At 37.3% G+C, this 24,870-nt stretch overlaps 1 protein-coding gene across 2 annotated transcripts in view; it reads left to right on the forward strand.

The window, feature by feature from the left end:
- The window catches only part of PDZRN4 (PDZ domain containing ring finger 4), a 351,409-nt gene that overhangs the window by 315,559 nt on the left and 10,980 nt on the right, over window positions 1-24,870 (forward strand). For both annotated transcript variants that reach the window (XM_028123165.1, XM_028123166.2), the window contains 2 exons: window positions 16,382-16,480; window positions 18,862-18,924. In XM_028123165.1, coding sequence (XP_027978966.1) covers window positions 16,382-16,480; window positions 18,862-18,924 — 162 coding nt within the window. The remainder of the gene's footprint in view (window positions 1-16,381; window positions 16,481-18,861; window positions 18,925-24,870) is intronic.

Consider the following 24,870-nt stretch of genomic DNA (forward strand, 5'->3'; position numbering starts at 1 on the left):
TAGTTGTTATTTCTATAATTTATGCTTTATATTGGTTATTTTTATACCCATTCTTTACTCATATTTGCAATTCTATTTTTTCATGTTAAATTTCCCTATACATATTTGCAATGTCTTTCTAAATAGGACACCTGTTTAATTTTTTTTTCTCCTGTTGAACCTCACTCTTAGTGCCTTGTTTCTTGTGTGTTTTATGAAATTTGACTGCAAGCTTATTTTTATTCTAATTTTATCCATGGACCCTTTGAGGCCTGGGTTTCTCCCAGAAAAGTGTAAATGTAAGTTTGTTCTTGCCAATATTTATCATGATCATTCCCATGTTATAATAGTTCTTTGGAGTCAATATTCCATTGTTTAGATGGTCCCTTATTTAAGAACTCCCATATTGTGGACATTGAGAACATTTATGATATTTTGCTCTTATAAATTATGCAGTAGTGAACAGATGCTGATACACTTCAGGTTAATTTTGATGATGTTTTTGTATGTAGTTACCAAACCAGACTGCAGAATACATGATGCAGTGATTGAAGTTAATTTTCAAGTGGCCAAAATGATCAGAATAATCTCATTAACAACAAATAGAGAAATATGCCTACTCTTCAAAGGCCCAAGGAAAAAGCAGTTTCATAAAGCAGTTGGGCAAATAACCATAAAATAATTTTAATAAATATGTTAAGTAAATAAAACATTTAAAATTCACCTGATTGTCTATCCAATATCATAAAATACTTCTCAAATTCCTTTAAAATGATATAAATTGGCATCTTGATTATACAAACATACAATTATATGTCTATGCATCCATCACTTGGAAAATTACACTTGGAAAATATAGAATAAAAACTAATACAAATGTGTGAGCATACATACATTCTTATGAAAATTACCAGCTCACAAAAGTCTATAACAGCATTCATTTTCCATTTTTAAAAATAGATGATAAGATAATATCGGTGCTGTTACAATCCACCATTAATTATAGGTCCTATGGGGACAGATAAGGAACTGTGAATAAATTTAGAAAACATGTATATATGGGAAACAAAACAGGTGAACATATGGGAAGAGAAAAAAAGGAGAGAGGGAAGCAAACATAAGAGACTCTAAAGAGAACAAACTGAGGGTTGCTGGAGGGAGGTGGGTGGGGAATGGGCTAGATGGGTGATGGGGATTAAGGAGGGCACTTGTTAGGATGAGCACTGGGTGTTGTATGTAAGTGATGAATCACTGAATTCTACTGAAACCAATATTATACTGTATGTTAACTAACAGGATTTAAATAAAAATTTGAAAGAAAAAAGCAAAAACGAAAATATGTATATATTAAATTATGCCATTCAATGATGTTTTGGGGGCGCTCCTCCAGTATTTAACAATGTGCATACCTCCCCAAAATGAACTCTGTCCCTAAGGATGAGTGTTAAAATTCATACCTTGCTTCTTGATTAAAAAATTTTTTTCATCAAATAGCTTGAGTTTTTTGGAGAAAAGGTAAAATGTTGAGAAAAGCACAAAGCTTTAACTTCAACATTTTATGACTTGTTATATTTTGGAATAGATCTATTTTTAGGGTTTAATTTCCTTGGTTAGGTGAGAAGTATCTATAGGGATAAGTAGACACATTTAGTTATAAGAAAATGCTACCTTACTAAACAGTAACAAAAAAAACCTGGGGAACAATTATTGTGACATTTATGGGATCTTGACAGGTTTAAAAATCTTGTACCTTTTCCTGTTATCATGACCATGGGAAAAGGTCCTAGCCCCACTATAAAATAGCTTAGAAAAGACTTGCAATAATAGCCCAGTGCTTCATTAGAAAAGCCTGTATTTCCTGCTTCGGTAACCAGCTGATGGAAATAAAGTTCATCTTGTCAACAGGTTTATTTATTTCCCATTCTTCTTCTGCTTTGCTAATCTTCCTTTTATGTTTCCTTAATAACACATACTGGAAAAGTTCCTGAATGCTTTTCAAATAAAAAGAAGTTCTGAGAAGGATTGACAAATTTCTGTTGTGTCAACATAGACGCGGGCGTCTCCCAGTCTGGAACTCAATGTATAATATCTGAAAAAGATAAATGTAGACCCTCCTTTCCTCATTCATCAGATCAGGAGATATTCAGGTCTACTAATTGGTTTTAATGCATCTTATTAGAATTCTATTGCCAGTACAATAAAGACAACCAGTGCATTTCATGTATCATAATAGACTGGCATTAAAAAATAACTTAGGAGAGCTGGCTCCAAAAAGAAGGGATAGAAAAGGATAAATCTAGAATTGGTGCTATCAAATGAGTTCTTTGGACACTTTGGGGTTGTGACCAGCGGCAAAATGTAGAACTTAGCAAATAGTAAATAATGCATGAATTCAGGATCATTTGTTGCCTACAATTAATCAGTATGTATTTACCAAAAAAATATTATTACACACGTGCTACTAATCTGGAGATGTGGAACTCCAAGCATCTTTTGATAAATGATCTTGTGGATCAAATTTCTTACTGATCATCAAATGCTGGACTAAAGTACCATATTTTTGTGTGGTCATAGTAAGGCAGGCAATATTTTGGATTTTCATAATAAGAAAAAAATTTAATTCACTATTTGATCATATTTTTAATTGGCATCTTAAACATTGGGTATAAAAATTTGATGATATGAAAAGAGTCCTTGTTTTCATCCACTTCCAGGAAAAATTTATTCTATAATATGTTTTATCACATAAGATCTTTGTAGTTTCTGTGCCACTTTTACAATTAATCTGCCCCACCTGCGAAGGAAACAGTGGATTTGCACTATTTTTCACAAAAAAAGTCATTGCATATCAACATATTGACACAACATGAAACATGATAAATGGAATATTAGCTGATAAATCCATGCAAGTTCAAAAGATAGCTTTTGTTATCATGTCCTACATGTTTTCCTTTCATTAACCTTTAGCCCAAGTTCACTGTTAATCTACCATATCTACTAAACTCTACACCCTTTGGAAGAGGCTTTCAGTCCTACCAAACCTAAATATGGTCCTTCTTGGGTTTATCTTTTTTTTTTATGTTATGTTAATCACATAGTGATTAGTTTTTTATGTAGTGTTCCATGATTCATTGTTTGTGTCAGATTACAGCTCTGTACCTCTTCATTCTGCCTTCTTCACCACTTTGTCCTTACCCATGTATCCTGTCTCTCAAGGGGTAGGGAGTGTCTCACCCTCTGTGCCAAATATTGAACAGGGCTTACAATATTCCAAAATGTTGACAGCTAATGACATTGTTTCCCATTAAGATAAAGCAGTGATAACCACGGTACCTTGTCATCTGAAGTTGATATTTATAACCTATTTCAGTCCTAGGTTACTAATTTCCCTAGAAGATGCTCCTGAGGATCATTTGTGAATGTTTAGATTTTGCTTTTTCTTTCTTACCAGTGCTTACTCTGCCACTTCAGGTAGCTATAAATGATCTGTACAGACCCTTATATTCAGGTAAAAGACATTTTGCCTTTCTCAAGGAAATGTCTGCCTCTTCAAAATGATTTTTTTTTTTTACTTTAAAACAGCATCCTAAACAGTAGATTGTATCTCTTTAGCTGAGCTCCTTTACTGAAAACGTGGCCAGCTCAAAAGCATCACAAGAAGTGCAGCCATTGAATGAGGGACCACCAAGGCACAAAGGGTCACCCTGTCCTTCTCCAAACTTTACTTTGCAGAAAGCACATGGCTAATATCAAAGAAATGCTGTTAACACCCTCTTTTGAAAAACTGATTTTTCAGTAATTCAGAGAAAAGATAGCTTACAAACTCCATGAGTGGAGATACAAGAAGGACAGCAGGACCAGGGGTGAATAGCTGTATTATCTAAATGAGAACACATATTTGAGCCTCTCAGGGAAAGCACAGTACTTTTCTATAAAAGTTAGCGTGCTGTTCCCTCTTTTTAAATTTACTGTACGTGAAGGGATGAAAGAATACTAAAAAAAATTCAACTCATGCCCTTTTCTCCTAGAGTCCTTCATTCATCACCCTGAGTCAGTGTATGGCGCAGCTCGTGTCAGCTGCTCAACCTGGTTCCCGCCTACACACATCCCACCTGCATACAGAGCTTCAATCAGCCTCTGTCATCCCCTGCCATGATTCTGGCCTCTCAACACACTCTCCTCCCTACACACTCCACCCCCCACTCCATGTCCTGGGAGGCAATGACTTAAAGAATAATAGAAGAACCAGGGAGATAATCATGGAAAAAAGCAATTGTATGACAGTCAGGAGGCCTGGTTTCCACTCAGCTCTGCCACCAAATTACCCTGTGAACATGAGAAAGTCATTTACATTGATGGATCAGAGGGCAAGTTAAACTGTGGCTAAAATCCCTTCCAAATAATTCTATGAAATAAATTGATTATATTATTTCCTTAAAATTTAATCAGTATTAAAAATTAAGCAGAAGGAATTTATGCTACTGCCTCAGTTGAATATGAGAAAAACAAGTCTTTACTTTCCCTCAGTTGTCCTAATTTCATAACTGTGTGTGGTTTATGTATGAAAGAAAGCCTCACATTTTTCATTCTGACCTCCCTGTCTCAGTTTCCTTACTTATAAAGTGGAGGAGGCAATAATATCTCCTGCTTAAACTTGTTAACAGTCAGCAGGGGGTAATCAATGTACAGTGATTGGTGATTTACCCAACACAGCAAATGTGAGCCATTGTTGTTGTAATTCCCAGGGTTAAAAATTAACGGAGTGTGGTTCCAGAAAATATACGAAATTTAAGAAAAAAGTAGTTATCATACATCTGATGAGTGCCAAGATACATAGTGATGCCAGATCACTCACTCGTCTGCAGAAACACTTCCAAAGGCTTCCCACATCACTTGGAGTAAAGCCAAAGTCTTTATAAGGCCTGCCAGGCCCTGTGTAGTGTGGAGCCCCTTCACCTCTGTGATCATGTCTTCTACCCAACCCCCTCTCCCTCAGCTCTAGAGAGATTGCCATCTGACTCTTCCTCCAACTTGCCAGGCACACTCCTGGCATTTCCACTGGATGCACCTTCTGCCTGGGTTGCTTACCCCACATGACCACATGGCTAAATCCCTCATCTCTTTCCTGATTCTGTTCCAGTACCTTCTCCTTGATAAAGCTCACCCTGACATCCTATTTAAAATTGTAACCCATGGCACTTACCACACTATCGTGAGTTCTTTTATGCTTATGCCTCAGTCTAGACAATGAGCTCTTAACTGACCACTGTACTAGAAAAGTCTACTGATTAAAAAAAAAAAAAAAGCTTTCAAGTAAAGAAAACAAAACAAAACCTGTGTTCAATTTCTGATTTAGAAAATAGTTGCTAAGTGACCTTAGGTAAATTACTTAATGCTGGCCCTGAATTTCCTTATCTTTATTATAAAGTGAAATTATAATATCTACTAAAATTAACTGGAACTGTGATCCAAGAGACAGAAGACACAAAACAAATGCTTAAAGAAAGAGAGGAGATAGAGTGGCATACCAAACTGAAAATGCCAAGAGTTTGCTCTTTCAGGCATAACTTGGTCTGAGGGCTCAAATGATGCCACTAAATTTCAGTCTTTCTCCATCTTTTGGCTTTTATCTTTTCTTTGTTGGAACCCATCCTCAGGCTCTGTATATTGCGGTAAGATAAAGCTTTGAGATGCTCTTGATCTACATTCTTGCCGTTTTAATTACAACAGGAAAGACAAGTGTTCTTTTCCCAAAAGTTTCAACAAGTCTTGAGACTAATTTTGATGGGCTTGAACTGGATCAAATACTGATCCCTACAATAATCCCTACAGTTAAGAAATAAAATACACTAATTTGCTACCATCTAGGTTACATGCCTACCCCTGGAACTGGAATTGGGCCTGAAAACCTATAGAATGGGAAAGAGAAAGATATAATTCTGCACAAGAAATTTAGGGTCATGCTTCCAAAAACAGAAAGTGAATGCTGGGTGGGCCAGAAATTCCTATACACTGTATAACCCTCTCATATTTTTGTAAAATTAAATGAAATATTATTTGTAAAACACTCATGAATAGCATTGATACATAAACACAATGGTCGATACATAAAAGTTTCTAATGCTGAACACAGTTCTTGGCATATAGCAGGTGCTAAGAAAATGTCAAGAGAATAAAATAAATAAGTAAAAACTGAATTCGCTAGAGGAATTCTTAGAATGAGTAATTTATAGATAATTTTGCCTAATTTTCAGTTAACTCTAGTTAGTTACAATCTCTTGTTGGCAAAGACTGTAAGAAATTAAGTCACATCTATTGTTTTCACAGCTTTCTGAATGTATCCTACTGAATGTAATACAATCATACAAATATAAGAAATGTAGAAATACAAATACAATACAGATAGAAATATAGAAAAAGGAATTTTAGCCTATATCCCAACCCATTATAGCAGTTAGTTCATACAAATACAGAAAAGGCAATTTTAGCCTACACCCCAACCCACTATCGCAGTTAATTCACCCAACAAATGAATATGGGGCTTCACTTAAGTTTTTGGACTATGCTGGCTCTGGGAATGTAAACAAGAGGGCATGGCACTATCCTTAAGAGCTGTATTTCTTTGTTTAACACCTAAGGATTGTAGTATATAACAATAAACATAGCAAAGACCTGTTTATAGAATAGGAAAAAAAAACCAGACAATTTTAAAAAGTAAGCAACTTAGTAAAATACAGATTTCCTAATGAAAAAAAGAAAGAAAGAATAAGTGATAATAATTTTCAAGAAGTTAGTAAGCATCAGTAAAATTCTGATAGAGAATTTTAGGGGCCCTACATAAGAAAGAGGGATGGGGAGGGATACCACCTAGAAAGTATCATTTAAGCTGAGAACTCAAAAGGAGAAAGAACTTTACATGGAACTAGAGGGAGGAGCTGTTGAGAATTCAGGCTTGGCCTTTTAGCTAGAACTTGAATCCCAGCTCTGCCTCTCACTTGCCGTGTGAATTTGGGCAAGTTACTTAACCTCTCTATGCCTCGTTTTCTTCATCAGTAAAATGAAAATAATAGTAACTGTGTTAAAGACTGGTAAGACACTACTTTCATCCAAGCTCTCATTTCCTCTTGCAAAACTGGTAACATTCCCCACTAGCCTTCCTGACTCTTAACCCCTGCAGCTCACCCATTATGCTACCGCTAGAGCCATTTTTTCCTCACTGCAAATCAGACTGTTACTTCTTTTACAGTGACTCCTCTTTACTTTTTGCAAAATCCACATTACTTAGTATGGTGTGCCCATCCTTCCATGATATGGCCCTTGTCTACCTCTCCAGTTTTTTTTCCACCATGAGCCCTCACCCACCCTAGTCTTAAACCCTTAGGTTCGTACACATTAACTATTTAAAACTCCTGTAACATACATGCTGTTTCCTATCTCTGTAACCCTTGTGTAGTCAGTGTTCTCAGCTTGGAAATTTGGTCTTGGTGAACACCAGGGTCAATTCTATTATCTCTTCAATGCACTTTTATTAGCTTTTTCCAGCAGGCCCCAACCTAGAGCAGACCACCATACCATATGTATTGGATTTCCAATTGCCTCACCCCATATAAATGATAGTAATGCTTTGTGGGTGTGGTATGGCAATGGGAATGATCTAATAAGGAAAGAGAAACTGGTAATACAAGAGAAAGGGAATAATTTAAAGAGAAAAGGTCTTGAAAAATAAAACCTTTTTAAAAAGGGGAGTGGTCTACAGAGCATGAGTGGAGACATTGGCCTTTGAGAGAGTTGGGCCTCTCCCTTTCATTGTAATAGAGGGACAGCCCACAGGGTTGATACAGGTGAATTTAGGTTGATACACTGAGCAGAAGGAAGAAGCAGCAGTTTCTGTTTCATGGCTTCTTTTTTCTTCATAAAGCATAAGATAAGATACTACCTAAAAGTGAAGGGAGAGAAAACACTATAGCAGAATTGCGGAGAAAAGAGATATAAAATACCAGTCTGGGAGAGTGGAAGGTTGAGGTGATAATAATCTTCATCCAATGGGCTCTGAGGCAAGGTCATCAAATGAACGTGGATAGGTCCTATTGGAAATCTGAGATAAAGAGGAGCAACTTGACAAGGGAAGTATAATGTGATTGTTGGACAGCACTGATGGTCCATTTGACATCTGTGGTAATGAATTTACAATGAAAGAGTCAGTTTGGTCAGCATGGTTGTGCATTTTCCTCCAGGGCCATGCAGCTGCTCAGGTGGGAACATAGGGAAGTAATATCTTGTTTTACCCATGATTGTCTTTTTGCTGGATGATACGGTGGAAGCAAAGAACCACAAGGGAGTTGTAGATTTTTATTAAAGATTATCATGGGTAACTGTGATTCCAAGCTGTTCAAGGAGAGAGGGGAGGGCATGAGGGAATTATTGAATGTGAAAAGTGAAAGAGCAAACATGCTAGAGTAGGAATAGTAATCTGTGCTGATCAGACAGTAGAGCACTGAAAATGGTATTTTAAAAGAAAAGCAACTATGGCAATAACAGTTCATGAATAGTCTTTTCTACACATTGTTTATGACATGTTAAACAATTTTGAGGGAGACCCCCCACCAAGAACTAACATATAAATCAGAAAATCCAGCCACAAGATGATGGTAGGTATTTAGCAATGCCATTAGTAAGCTAATAAATGATCATGTTCATGTCTGTTCAAAACTCAAAAGTCACCTGTGAATAATCCTGGATTTCAGGATTTCTACAAAGGTAAACCACATGATCCTAATACCTGAAAGCAACTGCAGTTTTCTCAAAAGATACAACAAAAAAATTACTGATATAAACGGAAGTTTTCCCCTAGTTTTACATGCCATTGGTCTTTGTTTTAGACAGAGCAGGACTGGGTGAGAGCCCATCAAAGAACAGCTTTCCATGCAGTTGGCATGATTCTCTAGTTGATGTGGTAGAACTAACTATGTAGTTGGAGTATCACTTCTCATCTACCTTGAATTTAAGCCTCCCATTTCTATTCGTTGTCCAGAATTGATGACATAGACTACCAATTACCGGCTTCATGAATCTACCCTCCCCTGATTAACAATACACACAAAATTAATATTTCTTTGTTAAGGTATAAAATCCATTCAGAATGAGTAATTTATGACTTCCTAAGATGACTCAAAGCCCACAATGAGAAGCAGACAACCTGGGCCTAGAAAAATGTGACTTCTTTATTTCCCAAAGAATCCCAGAGAGTTCCTAAGAGGAGAAAATCGGGATATTAAAAGGTGCCTGCCTGCAAGATTGGTTCAACATCTGCAAATCAATCAATGTGATAAAATACATTCATAAAAGATAGAACAAGAACCATATGATCCCCTCAATAGATGCAGAAAAAGCATTTGACAAAGTACAGCATCCTTTCTTGATCAAAACTCTTCAGAGTATAGGATAGAGGGTACATACCTCAATATCATAAAAGCCATCTATGAAAAACCCACAGCGAATATCATTCTCAATGGGGAAAAACTGAGAGCTTTCCCCCTAAGGTCAGGAACATGGCAGGGATGTCCACTATCACCACTGCTATTCAACGTAGTATTAGAAGTCCTAGCCACAGCATTCAGACAACAAAAAGATAAAACACATCCAAATCGGCAAAGAAGAAGTCAAACTCTCACTCTTTGCAGATGATATGATATTTTATGTGGAAAACCGAAAAGACTCCACCCCAAAACTGCTAGAAGTCATACATGGATTCAGTAAAGTGGCAGGATAAAAAAATCAGTGCACAGAAATCAGTGGCATTCCTATACACTAACAACAAGACAAAAGAAAGAGAAATTAAGGAGTTGATCCCATTTATAATTGCCTAGGAATAAATCTAGGAATTTAATCTAACCTAGGAATAAACAGATGCCTAGGAATAAATCTAACCAAAGAGGCAAAGAATCTGTACTCAGAAAACTATAAAATACCCATGAAAGAAATTGAGGAAGACACAAAGAAATGGAAAACGTTCCATGCTCATGGATTGAAGAAAAAATACTGTGAAGATGTCAATGCTACCTAGAGCAATCTACACATTTAATGCAATCCCTATCAAAATACCATCCACTTTTTTGAAAGAAATGGAACAAATAATCCTAAAATTTGTATGGAACCAAAAAAGACCCTGAATAGCCAGAGGAATGTTGAAAAAGGAAAGCAAAGCTGGTGGCATCACAATTCCGGACTTCAAGCTCTATTATAAAACTGTCATCATCAAGACAGTATGGTAGTGGCACAAAAACAGACACATAGATCAACGGAACAGAATGGAGAGCCCAAAAATGGACCCTCAACCCTATGGTCAACTAATCTTCGACAAAGCAGGAAAGAATGTCCAATGGAAAAAAGTCTCTTCAACAAATGGTTTTGGGAAAATTGGACAGCCACATGCAGAAGAATAAAACTGGACCATTTCCTTCCACCACACACAAAAATAGACTCAAAATGGTTGAAAGACCTAAATGTGAGACAGGAGTCCATCAAAACCCTAAAGGAGAACACAGGCAGCAACCTCTTCGACCTCAGCCGCAGCAACTTCTTCCTAGAAACAGCACCAAAGGCCAGGGAAACAAGGGCAAAAATGAACTATTGGGACTTCATTGGGATAAAAAGCTTTTGCACAGCAAAGGAAACAGTCAACAAAGCCAAAAGACAACTGACAGAGTGGGAGAAGATATTTGCAAATGACATATCAGATAAAGGACTAGTATCCAAAATCTATAAAGAACTTATCAAACTCAACACCCAAAGAACAAATGATCCAATCAAGAAATGGGCAGAAGACCTTGAACAGACATTTCTGCAGAGACATCCAAATGGCCAACAGACACATGAAAAAGTGCTCAACATCGCTCGGCATCAGGGAAATCCAAATCAAAACCTCAATGAGATACCACCTCACACCAGTCAGAATGGCTAAAATTAACAAGTCAGGAAACGACAGATGTTGGTGGGGCTGCGGAGAAGGGGGAACCCTCCTACACTGTTGGTGGGAATACAGGCTGGTGCAGCCACTCTGGAAAACAGTATGGAGTTTCCTCAAAAAGTTGAAAATAGAGCTACCATACAACCCAGCAGTTGCACTACTGGGTATTTACCACAAAGATACAAATGTAGGGATCTGAAGGGGTACATGCACCCCAATGTTTATAGCAGCAATGTCCACAATAGCCAAACTATGGAAAGAGTCAAGATGTCCACTGACAGATGAATGGATAAAGAAGAGGTGGTGTATATACACAATGGAATATTATGCAGCCATCAAAAGGAATGAGATCTTGCCATTTGCAACAACGTGGATGGACCTAGAGGGTATTATGCTGAGCAAAATAAGTCAGTCAGAGAAAGACATGTATCATATGATCTCGCTGATATAAGGAATTCTTAATCCCAGGAAACAAACTGAGGGTTGCTGGAGTGGTTGGGGGGTGGGAGGGAGGGGGTGGCTGGGTGATAGACATTGGGGAGGGTATGTGCTATGGTGAGCGCTGTGAATTGTGCAAGACTGTTGAATCACAGACCTGTACCTCTGCAACAAATAATGCAATATATGTTAAGAAAAAAAAAAAAAGAAGAAAGCAGAAGGGGAAGAATGAAGAGGGGTAAATCGGAGGGGGAGACGAACCATGAGACACTATGGACTCTGAGAAATAAACTGAGGGTTCTAGAGGGGAGGGGGGTTGGGGAATGGGTTAGCCTGGTGATGGGTATTTAAGAGGGCACGTATTGAATGGAGCACTGGGTGTTACACGCAAACAATGATTCATGGAACACTACATCAAAAACTAATGATGTAATGTATGGTGATTAACATAACATAATAAAATTTAAAAAATAAAAAATAAATAAAAGCTGCCTGCATTTCACAACAATATCATTGAGAAAGAAAATGTAGTTGAGTAAGGACCTGAGGTTAAGGATGTTAGTGGAAAGATATGACCATCTGCTCTCGCTTTTACCCTACTGTCTCTACAGAAACATGATTTAGTTAAATGGTGCAGCAGCTTCATATGGGTGTTTGGAAATGGAGTGTGTGAGACTGATGTTGTCCTAGTGATGTGGGTATTCCAGGCTTTTGTTATTTATTTCTTACTAAGTATTATACCTGGTTTTCACTATTGAGGAGATAATGATATTGAAGCAATATTTTCATAGTAAACTCTAGCTTCCCTTAGCTGTGGGAGTTAAAGTTTTTATACTTCCCACTAATTCTTTTTTTTTAATAAATGTTTTGTTAGAACATGTCAGCATGGCATTCCACTAGTTACTAATCAACATTACAAAATGTAAGACAATGCTATATGATTAATACTAATCTTGTATAGTAGTACATTTGTTGTCTGATAAATATAAACCAGGAACACAAATAAAAGAAAAGGATGATATCGACACAAGAGACCCCCCCCCAATCTCCCATGATTGTCAGTTGACAGTTGACATCAGTGACCATCCTGTCTGGCCCTGGGTTGTTCCAGTGGTACTGACTGCCTCTGAATTTTCTTTTCATGGCATGGGCCTCCGAGCTCTCTAGAGTTTGGAAACAATTTGCCTAAAAAGCCATTGTAGACATTTTCAAGCCTCAGTTCTTCCTCCAGCAACAGAGTCCTATCTAGAAAGCAAAAGTTTTTTCTTTTCTTCTTAAGTTCCCTGTACCTCCTTAGACCCAGTCATAAAATATATAAAAACTTCACAGTACTGTAGGGCAACTGATTTATGTATAGATCCCATTCTTTCTGTGACTGGAAGGATGTTTCACAGCAAGCTTTACTAACTAACCTTCTCCTCCACCCTCAATCTCCATGCAATTAGTTTCTCACAGGATTAGGCACTATGATTTTATTTTTAAGGGGACTTTATACATGTTTCCAGAACATAGCATCTTAAAGCACATTTGAGCCAAACGAATGTAGTTTTACCAGGTATATGAAGCGATTCTTCCACTCCAGTCACAAATGTCTTAAGGATGGCTAGCAGTGCCATCGTGCGTGCTTGGCTTTGATTCGTATACACCTGTGAATTGTCTCTGTGGAGAAAATGTACAGAGGTAGCACTTCACTTTTATGTTTTTCATCAAACAGCTTCCTAGTGACAGAGGGAAAGGTATGAAAGTTGTTAGGGAAAACATTCTCTATTACCAGGAGGCTGTTTCTTCAGAAGTCAGAGGCTTGTGTGCTTTGTGAAAGGAATACTAAATTAAACCTGTACTAGAGACTTTCTTTCAGATAATCAGGCTTTACAAAGCCACCTGTGCCTCATACAAACAAAATGCTCTACAGGTAGATGCTTAGAAGTTATTTTATCATAGAAGTAAAGGAACTTTGATTCTAAAATGTGTGCTTCTGTGTACTAATATGAAATATGCAGTGTCTGAAACATTCTCAATCGAAGAAAGAATGGCAAGTTCACACTTGTGACTGGTGTTGGATGGTTTGTGGGATCCAGGAAATCTCACTTGAGTCTCCCTCAGAGCCTGGGATCCTACCACCTCAAGTTTAGTCCTTTGAATTAAGGCTTTGTATTTTCAGTCTTCATTAATATGAACCAAACCCTAAGTGGGCAACACTTAAAATAATTATTAATCCAAGAAACATACTCTTAACTATAGAGAATGAACAGATGGCTACCCAAAGGGAGGTGGGGGGGGGAGGGATGGGTGTAATAGGCGATGGGGATTAAGAGGGCACTTACCAGCATGAGCAGTGAGTACTGTATAGAAGTACTGAATCACTGTATTATACGCCTGAAACTAATAGAATATTGTATGTTAACTATACTGGAAGTAAAATTATAAACTTAATAAAAAATAATTATTAATGATGATCTCTTTAAGAAATATTTATCACTTTTCTTTATATACTAAGAGCTACTTGTGAGAAAGTAGAAGGTAACATTAATTGCCCCATTTTTCTAGGGGATAGGTAGATAAGATGGCAAACCTGAAATTCCACTGGCTGCCTACACAGGCAGATCTCTAGCAACTCCAGACAGTTAGAAGGAAATAGGAGGGTGTTGAGTGTCTTAAACGTGGGGTATTAAAAAACAAAGATGTTATAGGTAACTTTGAGACCTATTCTGCAGCTTTGCTTAGGTCTGCTAGGATGACAATATTGAAAAATTATGTTGACCTCAGGATCTTAGTCTTCTTTCCGTTGTGATTCTCGAGTTGATGCTTTGATTTGTGGTATTGAAGTCTTATGCCCTCTGTATCTTCATAGATTGGTTCCATTTTATTGCAGAATATTTTCAGTGTGCATCTCCTAAACAAGCACCAAAACCATGTTGCAGCCTTGAGAATGTCGAGAAAACACTTACAAAACAAGGCTCCCTCTGGAAATGTCTTCCCACAGCACAGGGACTTTCTCCCCTGCTATCAGAAGGACACTGAAAGTCAGTGCACAGCTTTGACTACAGCTCCTCATTTGTTTTAATTTAAAGGTCCCAATCTCAGTTCTTTATGGAGTGTTTAGGTTTCCTTTTAGGCCTCTTAGGAATCACAAGCTTCTCTACTCCTTAATCGTATTCTGCATTGCTGTAATTGAAGCTCTTTTGTTGCTGTAATTTCTTCCTAATGTTACAGCTTCCATCAAGTATTTTTTTTCCCTCTGGAGGCATTAATGATTGCTAGTTTTGAAAATACCCTTGCAGGGTATGTACTTTTTACTTCCGGTGCCAGATCACATCACTGTTTCCTATTCTTCCTCAAGGTGAAAGGACTTTCCACCTTTTTTTCTTTACTGTTTAGCATACACCATGCCCTTTTTAACCACTGTAGTGGAATTTAGAGTATCTTTGCCAACCAGTTACAAAGTCGTTCTTCATAGTTTCATGGAGTTCACCAACTTAAAGTACGTATCTCAGGACAGAGGGTCTAAATTTTAATTTGCTATCAGCTACGAAATTACTGGTTGCTAGAGCTTATTATGATAGTCTACCCTTCTAAGGATTTACCTATGGTTTATAGCATGTCGTTAAAATAAATGGTTATTTTCCAATTACAAGGCCTGCCCTGAGATACAAAATTGAAAGGGAGGATCGTTCTTCAAATGCAACAGAGTGTACTGGAGAATATCCTCTTGTTTGAAGTTAAGCGAGTTTTTCTTTATTTAGTCCCAGTAACTATTTCTGATAATACACCATTAAATGGATGCTTATTATAATCAAACTTTATAATCTTCTTTTCATTCACATACACACATGCATACACACACATACACACACACACACAAAACCTATCTCCCATTAAAGAGGAAAGACTGCTTAATTATTGTTTTTACAGAAAGTTACGAACATCAGGAAAGATCTGAAATTAGCCATTAGCCTGGATTTACTGAGTGCCCAGTGGGCACTATGCCTATAGTTCTAGGACCTGGAGAAAGAGCTTTAAGCCAGGCAGACAAATTTGCAACTCCTACAGAGCCCGAGTTCCAGAAACTTAATCCAGACTTCTCTTCCCATTTAAATTTACTTTGTTTTATCTTATCTGATATTTACCAAAGGACCTTATATTCTTCATCCATTCGGAGCAAGCTCTCCATGATGAAAACACCAATTTATCTTTTAGCGCTTGGAATTATGCGATTTATCCTTAAGTCATCTGTTTCTGAGAGTAGTACAAGTCTATTTCATTATATAAAAATGAAATACACTGAAATTTATTATTATTTTACTGAACATAAATCAGGAAATAGATTCAATATACATTATCTAAGGACTGACATTTCAAGCCCCTTAGCCATGTGTTTCAGTAAATGTGTTTCCATGTTCATTTACTGCCTCATTTTGAATCATTGCCTGTTGATGTCTCTCCCTACAGCCTGGATGAACCATTTCATTCCAAGGGTGAGAGCTTCTACAAAATAATAGAAAGGCTTGGCCTGAGCTATACAAAACACTTGCTGATTATCATATTGTATAGAACTCAAAAGAAGGATTGATACAGGGCCCAGTGTAGTCTTTTTTAATTTGAACTTTGTTTTGTTTTATTAAAATACAAATAAAATCACAGTAACTCCCAGTATTTTTATGAACATTTTTCTACTTACTTTGACAGTCTCAAATATCTTACTGATTGATGCATATTTTATACTTTATTGTATAATTTTTTAAGCTTTAAGTTTATGCTTTGATACAAAAGAATTGCATTTTTCCACCTGTACAATGAAAATTGGAAACATTGGCTTGAGGATACAGAAATACATTGAAGGTACATTCGGATGATTTTGGTAATGTAAGTTAATTTCAAATGTTGGGCAGTAATTATGAAATCCTCCCAGGGCGACCCCGAGAATATCAGTGAGTTCTCCGTTCTGCTGTGGGATTTCTTTCTGAGATAAATGTCGTTCTCTGTGTGTTTTTCTCTCAGGAGGTCGAGCTGTGTCGTGTTAGTAGTCAAGAGAAGCTGGGCCTGACAGTCTGTTACAGAACGGATGATGAAGAAGACACAGGCATTTATGTCAGCGAGGTAAGAAATGCCAAGGAGGGGAGGTAGGGGGAGGGAGACTGCGAAGAATGGAGTCAAATGACTCAGACGAGAAAATCCTTGGGAGGCCTGAATGTGAAGAATTGGCCATGTTCCAGTACTTGTCACTTTCAATTAAGAAAGTAAATTATGTTGCCCAAGTAATGTAATTATTATCAGCTTGTTTAATGGGGACGCTTTCACCACAGAATCCCAGTAAGGAAAACTGCAAAAATGGGAACATTGCCTAAATTTGAATAAATTCCCCTAAGTATGCAGAAATCAAACAAAGTTTCTGATGAGCAAACATTTGTCCTTCCATTCCTTTTATTAGTGCTGTTAACAAGAGCACTGACTAATTGTTTTACATCTAATATCACAAATATTACACATTTTACTCTGCTGGCAGGATTGATACATTTGAATATCCAAGGAATGTATCTATGAGTTTGTTTTATTCAACCCCTATAATCACTCTCAGAAAGTTAGGTACCTAAATGTGAAACACTCTACTTAGTGTTAATTACTTTGAAAAAAATGTGAAGCAAAATTTATTATTATAGGTGATTTTTTAAGACTGGCCAAAGAATCATTTTGTGAGAAGTAGGAAGGTATAATTTATTTTAATTATATGTACATATGACTGAAAATTATGTATATATACATATATGCAAGCACATATGTACATAGATGTATGTCTATTGCCTAACTCCTCCTATATATATCTCTACACACACACATATATGTGTGTGTGAAACCATGTATATGTATATGTATATGTGTGAAAAGAAGTTAGACAAACTACATACTAATTGATGTCCCATGCTGTTCTTCTTGGCCATGATCTTTAACATCATTACCTAACTCACTGAGCTTCAGCTTCCTTGACTAGAAACTTGGTACAACAACGTTTATCTCATTGCTTTTACAGAGGTGTTTAGAATATGGAAAAAATAATGTAATTAATGCACTTAGAAAATTGCCCAGCTCTATATGGTGATTAATATAACATAAAAAAAAAGATCTACATTTAAAAAAAAAAGAAAAAATTACCCAGCTCTATAAATGTAAACGTTATTCTTTATCACTTTACCGAAGATTTTACTGACTGGATCTTGCAATGGAAAAATCTCCAGAGAATGTTTGACTTAGACACCTCTTTTGAATGGACAGCTATGGTAATCCCTGCAATTATGGTGAGGAAATAGTCGCAGAATTGTCTTTTGTAATAGGCACAGAGGTACAAATGTCAAAGTTTGGCATTAGTTTGATTACGGTTCTGTAGGCAAACTTTTAGATTGTGAACAGCTTCTCAATAGGATACAAATGATTAATCATACCTCCCTTCCTTCTACTAAGTCTCTATTTACCCTTTAAATATGCCAGCTTTGGAGCTTAACTTTCCAGGGACAATAAATAAGCCACAGGAACCGAACATATGTACTTGAAAGGAATATTTTCCTTATACTTCTTACACATAATTAAAGTGTCTTTTGTTCTTGATTGATCACTTAAAATTCACTTATTAGGTGGCACCACCTAATAAGAAAGTAATACCTAACATCTGGATAGGATGGATCAACCTCATGCTACACTTGAAATACTTTGCTTAAATTAAAGCTTTGATGGAGTAAGCTCAAATAAATGGCTTTGAGCCATCATTCAAAATATGATAGACAGATTTACCCCCAGTGAACTGTAAGTCATCACTCAAGTTTGGCCCATTAAAATGTTGGTAAACTCCCAATAAAGGCTTAAATAGCTATTTATTCTGAAATAATTTGTAGTTAATACACTTCACCCTATAATGTAGAGCCTAGTAATAATCTACATGGATAGGATTTTTTTTCATTTTTCAAGCAACATCGATTATAAATCTCTTTCTAAGTTAATGTGCTCATGAGACAGAAATTTCTTTAATAAGTATGGACTTACAGTATAGCTCTCAGCTTTTCTAAAACAGCTAAACCAGGATTTAAAGATCACCCTAGTAGAAAGCAAATGGAAGTTAAAAAAAAAAAGGAAGAAGAAGAAAAGAGAAAGAAAGAAAGAGAGAGAGAGAAAGAAAAAAGAAAGAAAGAAAGAAAGAAAGAAAGAAAGAAAGAAAGAAAGAAAGAAAAAGAAAGAAAGAAAAGACAGAAGGAGAGAGAAAAATAGTTAAGTTCTGCTCTAGTTCTCTTTAATTTTATTATTAATTCTAAAATAGCCCACTTATATTTTTTGAATCAGTGATTTTTTTTTTTACAGAAAACCTTGGCACGCATTCTATAAATCAGTAAAGAATTTTGAACCAGGTTACTAAAAATATTTTTTAAACCATATTTTTAAGTTCCTGGGGGAATATTGCATATCCAGTTAAAGATGTTATGTGTTCTCCATTACAGGTAGATCCAAATAGCATCGCTGCCAAAGACGGCCGAATTCGAGAAGGGGATCGGATTTTGCAAGTATGTGGCATGGTCATTTCCTTTAGTTTCCTACCATTTGTTCAATAGTTTCAAATTTTATTTAGTTTTTTAGAAAGTGTCAGAGGAAAGCATTTGTCTTTCCTAGATGATAACACCCACAAAACAAAAAGCTATCGTTTAAAAATTTTTTAAGCAAGGATGGTATTATTCATCAAGAATTATTGGCTAATGATTAGTGATTAAGGCATAATCTCTGGACTTGGATAACTCAGCTTCACCTTTCAGCTCCACCACCTATTCGGCCACCTTACTTTGCCTCTCATCCTAAGTCTGTTTCCTCATCTTAAAAAATGGCAATAATAAGACATATTGTTGCAGAGCTTAAATGTGATTATACGTGTGATATGCTTAGCACCCTGCATGGTAGGTAACAAACATTAACTGCCAGCAGTACTGGCAGTGGCAGCAGCATGTTACTGCTGCCTGTTCCAGAATAAATTAGGTAAACGTGGATTCCTATGTTCCATGACAACCTGAAAGTCTAGAAGTCTGAAGAAATTTGATTTATTTACAGTTGAATGGCTGGAGACAGGTGGGGGGGGCAGGGAAATGCTTTCTTGTCCGCATGGAAATGTGAAAATGTAGAGACTGACTACATTTCAAGTTAATGCGCAAGATGATAAGCAGAACATCAGGGGGATGTGGAGCTGGAAAGAATTCCAGGCCAAATGAGGACTAACCTTGAATGCCAAAGTTTCTCTCCTGTACCTGCCTTGACCCTTTCTATCTCCTCTGAGTCTTTTCCCATAGAGAGTGCTGCAGAAAGACACACAGCTCCCCAGCTTGTGTGTCCAGATTAACCCAAAATAAGAGCCGAGGTCCTTCAGGGCTGAGTTTACTGCAGATCGCACAACTACAAAGCTGGGAAGATGACTCAGAAGACAAATCGAGGAAGTTATCCACTGTTCAAACATTCTGCATAACTTTTAGACTTTGTGACAGACCCACAGTTCCCACTTCTCCTTCCTAGATGCAAATGCCTGACGAATGTTGCTTTGCATTCAACAGGAATAGATTCGACACTCTGCCTAGGACCAGGGCTTCAAAAATAGACAAGGTGCCATCCAGCATTTGGGGCACTCCCCATGCAATTAGAAAGATAGGTGGACACGCAGATGATGACAAGGCAGTGGGGCATTGTCATGATCACGGTGTGCCAGCACCGCCTGGGGCCCATACCGCAATGTTATCCTGCCCAGCCTTCTGCTCTCCTCGCCTTTCTTCAGGGCTCCACTCACTGATTCACACCTCTTCTTCATACCCTTTCTCTTCTCTAGCTAGATGCTGTGGAACTCCTTTTTCATCAAGGACCTTCTCCTAAGACTCCAATTAGGAAACAATAAAAAAGTCTGAATTAGTGGTCATTCATGGCCCTACTAATTTTTAGAAAACTTCAGGAATATATGACTTCTATTTCTATAGCTCCTTAAGTGGTGACCTGTAGTTAAACAGAATGGACTGTGTCATTGGCTCTATTAGGGGAAAGGTGAGTGAATCAGGAAACCAAGGCATAGTCTTGTTTGCTACCATATTTTCAGTGTCTTTCTCAATCATACATGAATAAATGAATGAATGAAACAGAGGTATTCAGTGGAGAGAGCGATAGAATAAATGAATAAAATCTGCAATAAAGCTTTACTGATCTAGCCTCATTAAAAAACAAGGGTACCATCTTTGTGTATCATCCAGATAATGAAAGCTTCAAACACATTTTATTATTATTATTATTATTATTATTATTATTATTATTATTACCATTTTGATTTGGAAACAATTATAAATGTATTGCCCACCCTGTTAACCTCTACATTTGAATATACTCAACTGAAAAGAATGTAACCTTCTTATGATGCTCAAGGTCATGTTGTGCCCAGCAATCATTACATGATGCTATAATACAATAAAATACTAAATGGTTAAAAGGTCTGGAAGATTCTGTGCCCCAATTTGAAATCACCCTAGTTGGCCACATTTTCCGATGTGTTGCGTGTATTTTTTGTCATTTTCTCTTGCTGTGTCCAGCTGTCACTTCTTTCTCTCACCATCTCCTCTCTACATTTGACACCTTCTACTGCAGCCTCACTGGCTCCCTCCCTAATTTCCAGCTAACCACTTTCCCACAAGCTAAATCTACAAATACGGTCATTAAAATTACATCTATTAGTTCTACGAGTAGAGGTAGATAGAAATAAAATATATGTATTTTCATATATACATACTATCTGTTTTGCTACTTCCTTATTCTTGGCTATATTAGAGGCAGATAAAGTTTTCAGATAAAATATTTGCTGGATAATAAGGCATTCCTTAATGGAGCTGGTTCATTGAAGAAACAACAGCAGGATTGACAAAATGCTGTTGTCTGCCTGATTACTTTATATTCAGTGACAAATATGTCACACTTAATGAACAAATACATGTCACATTAAAAAGCCTAGAATTCAAGTCTATTTGCACACACAGGAAACAAAGAGTCTTAAGGGTGATGGTGAAATTATATTAAATAAAACTGTGACAAAATCGTACCCATAGACAAATCGCTCCCATATGGCTGATGAGGAGATTATGGGATACCCTGTAATGAACAATTAATGACTCCTGTCTCAGGGAGATGAGAAGGGGAGAAAGAGAGGATTTACTTCTTATCCTTAGAGTTTCCTGGCTGGCTTTTATTTAAATGAATCTCTTTAGAGCCATTGTGGTTTTAATTTCCTGTTCATGATGACCTAAGGAGAGTACTTCTATGGTCCTTTCCTAATTGTGTAGGTAAAATTTTCTAAAGGTAGTACATCGCGGGTCTGTTAGGTGACCTCACCCAGGGACACCACCCGCACACAGGTACTCACACTAGATTGGCCCAAGGTAGAGACTGTACAGAAGAAAAACCATGACCCAATTTCATGAGAACACGTTCTAATTCTCGTGTGTTTTTTTCCCTGCAAGTGCTTGACAGTTCTATATACCGTGCCATTGCCCCAAGCTTGTGGTATCAGATGTGGCCTCAGGAATTCATATGGGGAAGTCCTCTCACAAAATTGCAATGCTGAGTGAAGGCGGGCTTTTCTGAGCCCCGAGGAAAAGTTAAAGACCACATACATCCATGATCAGAGGGCTATATTCTCACTTCCTCCTTGGGATAGTAAGCGTACAGTATTCCATGTCAGCAGCCTAATCTCATGTTGGCCAAAAAAGTCAGTCATGTTCCTAAGGATTACTCCCTCCCTGACAAAACCCTGCAAAACCTCAAGCAGTGGAACAACAAGACTCCTACTGAGCTTTCTTTCTTTTTCTCCGCCCTACGCATAAACTTGTCTCCAGCATTTGTTCCTACACTTTTCTTTTCTTCCCTTTGGATAACTGTTTTCCTCCCATTTCTGTTCTGTCCACCTCTGTATCTCTGTATATTATTTACCTTCCTTCCACACTACAATATAAGCACACTTAAAATACATCATGCCTCTTTTGCCTTAGGTTCCTGGGTTTTCAAATAAATTCCATAGGTGGTCAGATGCCAAGAATTTCAGTTGCCCACCCACCTCTGGTACATCAATATAGGAAATCTAAAAATTGGCACATTCATGCAAAAAAAGCTATATTAAACCATTTCTAGGCTTTTAGGGTTCAGCACGCATATGTGCACATACACACGTACATACACACTCATATGCACATACAGGAGGTTGGGCCTAAAGTGAGATTTTGGCTGATTTATCTTTGTAACCCCACAAATCTCTCCTAAGTCAAGGCAGTATCTGCTTTGAAATCAATATTTACATACAGCCCTGCACAGAGAATGAGACAAGACATATTCTCTAGTGCAGTTTTCCCTCATTTATGACAAAAGTTACATGTTGCCTTTCTCCTGGTTCTCTTTCCTTCTCTTTTCTTAAAACTAAAGTCTTCCATTAAACCGTGGTAATGCACTCACTCACTTATCTCCTCCGAGTGATTCTGGGTCCTTCGCCTTTATGTCTGCCTGGTGTTTTCAGGCACAGCAAACTGCTTTCCCACAAACAATCCTGTAGCTACGAGACATCCTTCAGGAACAAGAGCAAATGAAGGTTGAAAGCTCTATCTGATTCCATTCCTCAAAACTTTTACTCTTTGCTGAAACCCAGGGCTGCATTTCTTGCTCCAGTATCACTCTGGGTATCAGACTAATGTCTTGAGTTCAGTAGGATCTATCAGCCAGTTTGCTAAAGTGGCCTTTATTTTGAAAAAGAAACAATAAATTACATTTTAACACCAGACCTCTGTGGTGAATTCATTTCCTTCCACATAGGATTCTGAATGGAAATGTGTTTCTACAACATGGGATCTGTCCTTCCAGGACAAGGACTTAATGCTGGGACTGGAGACCGTAGCTCTGGTCATGTGGAGTTCACAGAGGAGAGAGACGAATACCAAATCTAATGGGACTGCACATCAAACACACCATGTTGTTTCTTGATGCTTCTCTAAGAGTTAAAAATACATATGAGAGAGAAGTCTTTTAAAGTAGAACCGTGTTTGCTACTATGGATTTAATTATTGTGCATGAATTTTACTATATTTGCTTTATTTAGAAGAAAAAATCTTTACTGAGGATTAAAATATAAATATAAATAATGATAGTAGTGGTAGTAATAATAACACTAACAACAACGAAAATATCAACAGTACCATGTGCCAACCCAGAGCACTTCCTGGATACCAGGCACTTGTTTAAACCCTAGGCATATTATTAACTCATTTAACCCTTACACGAACACTCTGAGAAAAGCACTATTACCTGCACTTTAATATAGGAAACATAATAGTAACGTTAAATAAACATGAATGAAGAGTATTTAGGTTAATGGTAAGTGAAATTTAGATGAAGAATTTAGATGTACATACTTGAGTGAAAAAAGCAGGGAGCATTAGATTTTACACAGAAAAGGTGAATCACGTCTGAGAGCATCCAACGTACTCTTCCTAGGATTCAGCATGCCTGATAGTGGAGGGAGAATGGACGATTAGGTCCATAGTGGATAGACAAATAGATGCACTGCAGATATACTATTTTAAGAATTACTGTGAAATGAACATAAGCCCCCAAAGCTCACAGAAAGTAAACATTTTCAAGTCATTATTTTCAAACTACACTTCACTGGGGATGGGGGGGGTGGGTGTAGTGGAATCCACCACTGCCAATTTATCTTTATTTGAGAAAAAGCCTTGGATTCAGCACAGAAATAGCTTTTCAGATGTATATTTATGAAAAACCACCAAATAACCTTTCCAGTCATTAGTTCCTGTTTTGGAATCATAGCTTCTGTTTTCTAATTTGATGAATTTTATTGTGAGTTGCCAAAAGAGGAAATGCGCTTGAAACTTGTAAAAGCTGAATTTCCTGTCTACATATATAAGTGAAAAACAAGGGTGATATTCGTTTGATCAGAGTAAGAAAATACAACATATTGTTGTATGACTTCTCCCTTTGACTATTATGCATTGTCTTGCTTTCTTTGTGTTCCATATGTGTGATAAGAGTCTAGGAATAAAGATCATTTATTGTGGTCCAGAGTTGAGATTCCTGGGCTTGTTTCAGTAATTACATCTGCCCTCATGTCTCAGCCAGAATCCCAAAGATCCACAGGAAGAAAATCTCAGCAGTCCACTTCATGCTTTTCAGCAGAAATCCTTAGGGAAAGATGTTAATTATTGAAAAATTGGTCAGTACAGCCACATTTTCTATTTAATTTATTGAAATAATTCTTATTTTATTTTTTAAATTTTTTTAAAGATTTTATTTATTTATTTGACAGAGAGACAGCGAGAGAGGGAACACAAGCAGCGGGAGTGGGAGAGGGAGAAGCAGGCTTCCTGCGGAGCAGGGAGCCCGATGCGGGGCTCGATCCCAGGACCCTGGGATCATGACCTGGCTTAACAACTGAGCCACCC

The sequence above is a fragment of the Eumetopias jubatus genome, unplaced genomic scaffold, assembly GCF_037043125.1.
Source record: "Eumetopias jubatus isolate StellerSeaLion01/CBP00866 unplaced genomic scaffold, mEumJub1_p1.0 scaffold_8, whole genome shotgun sequence".
Classification (NCBI taxonomy): domain Eukaryota; kingdom Metazoa; phylum Chordata; class Mammalia; order Carnivora; family Otariidae; genus Eumetopias; species Eumetopias jubatus.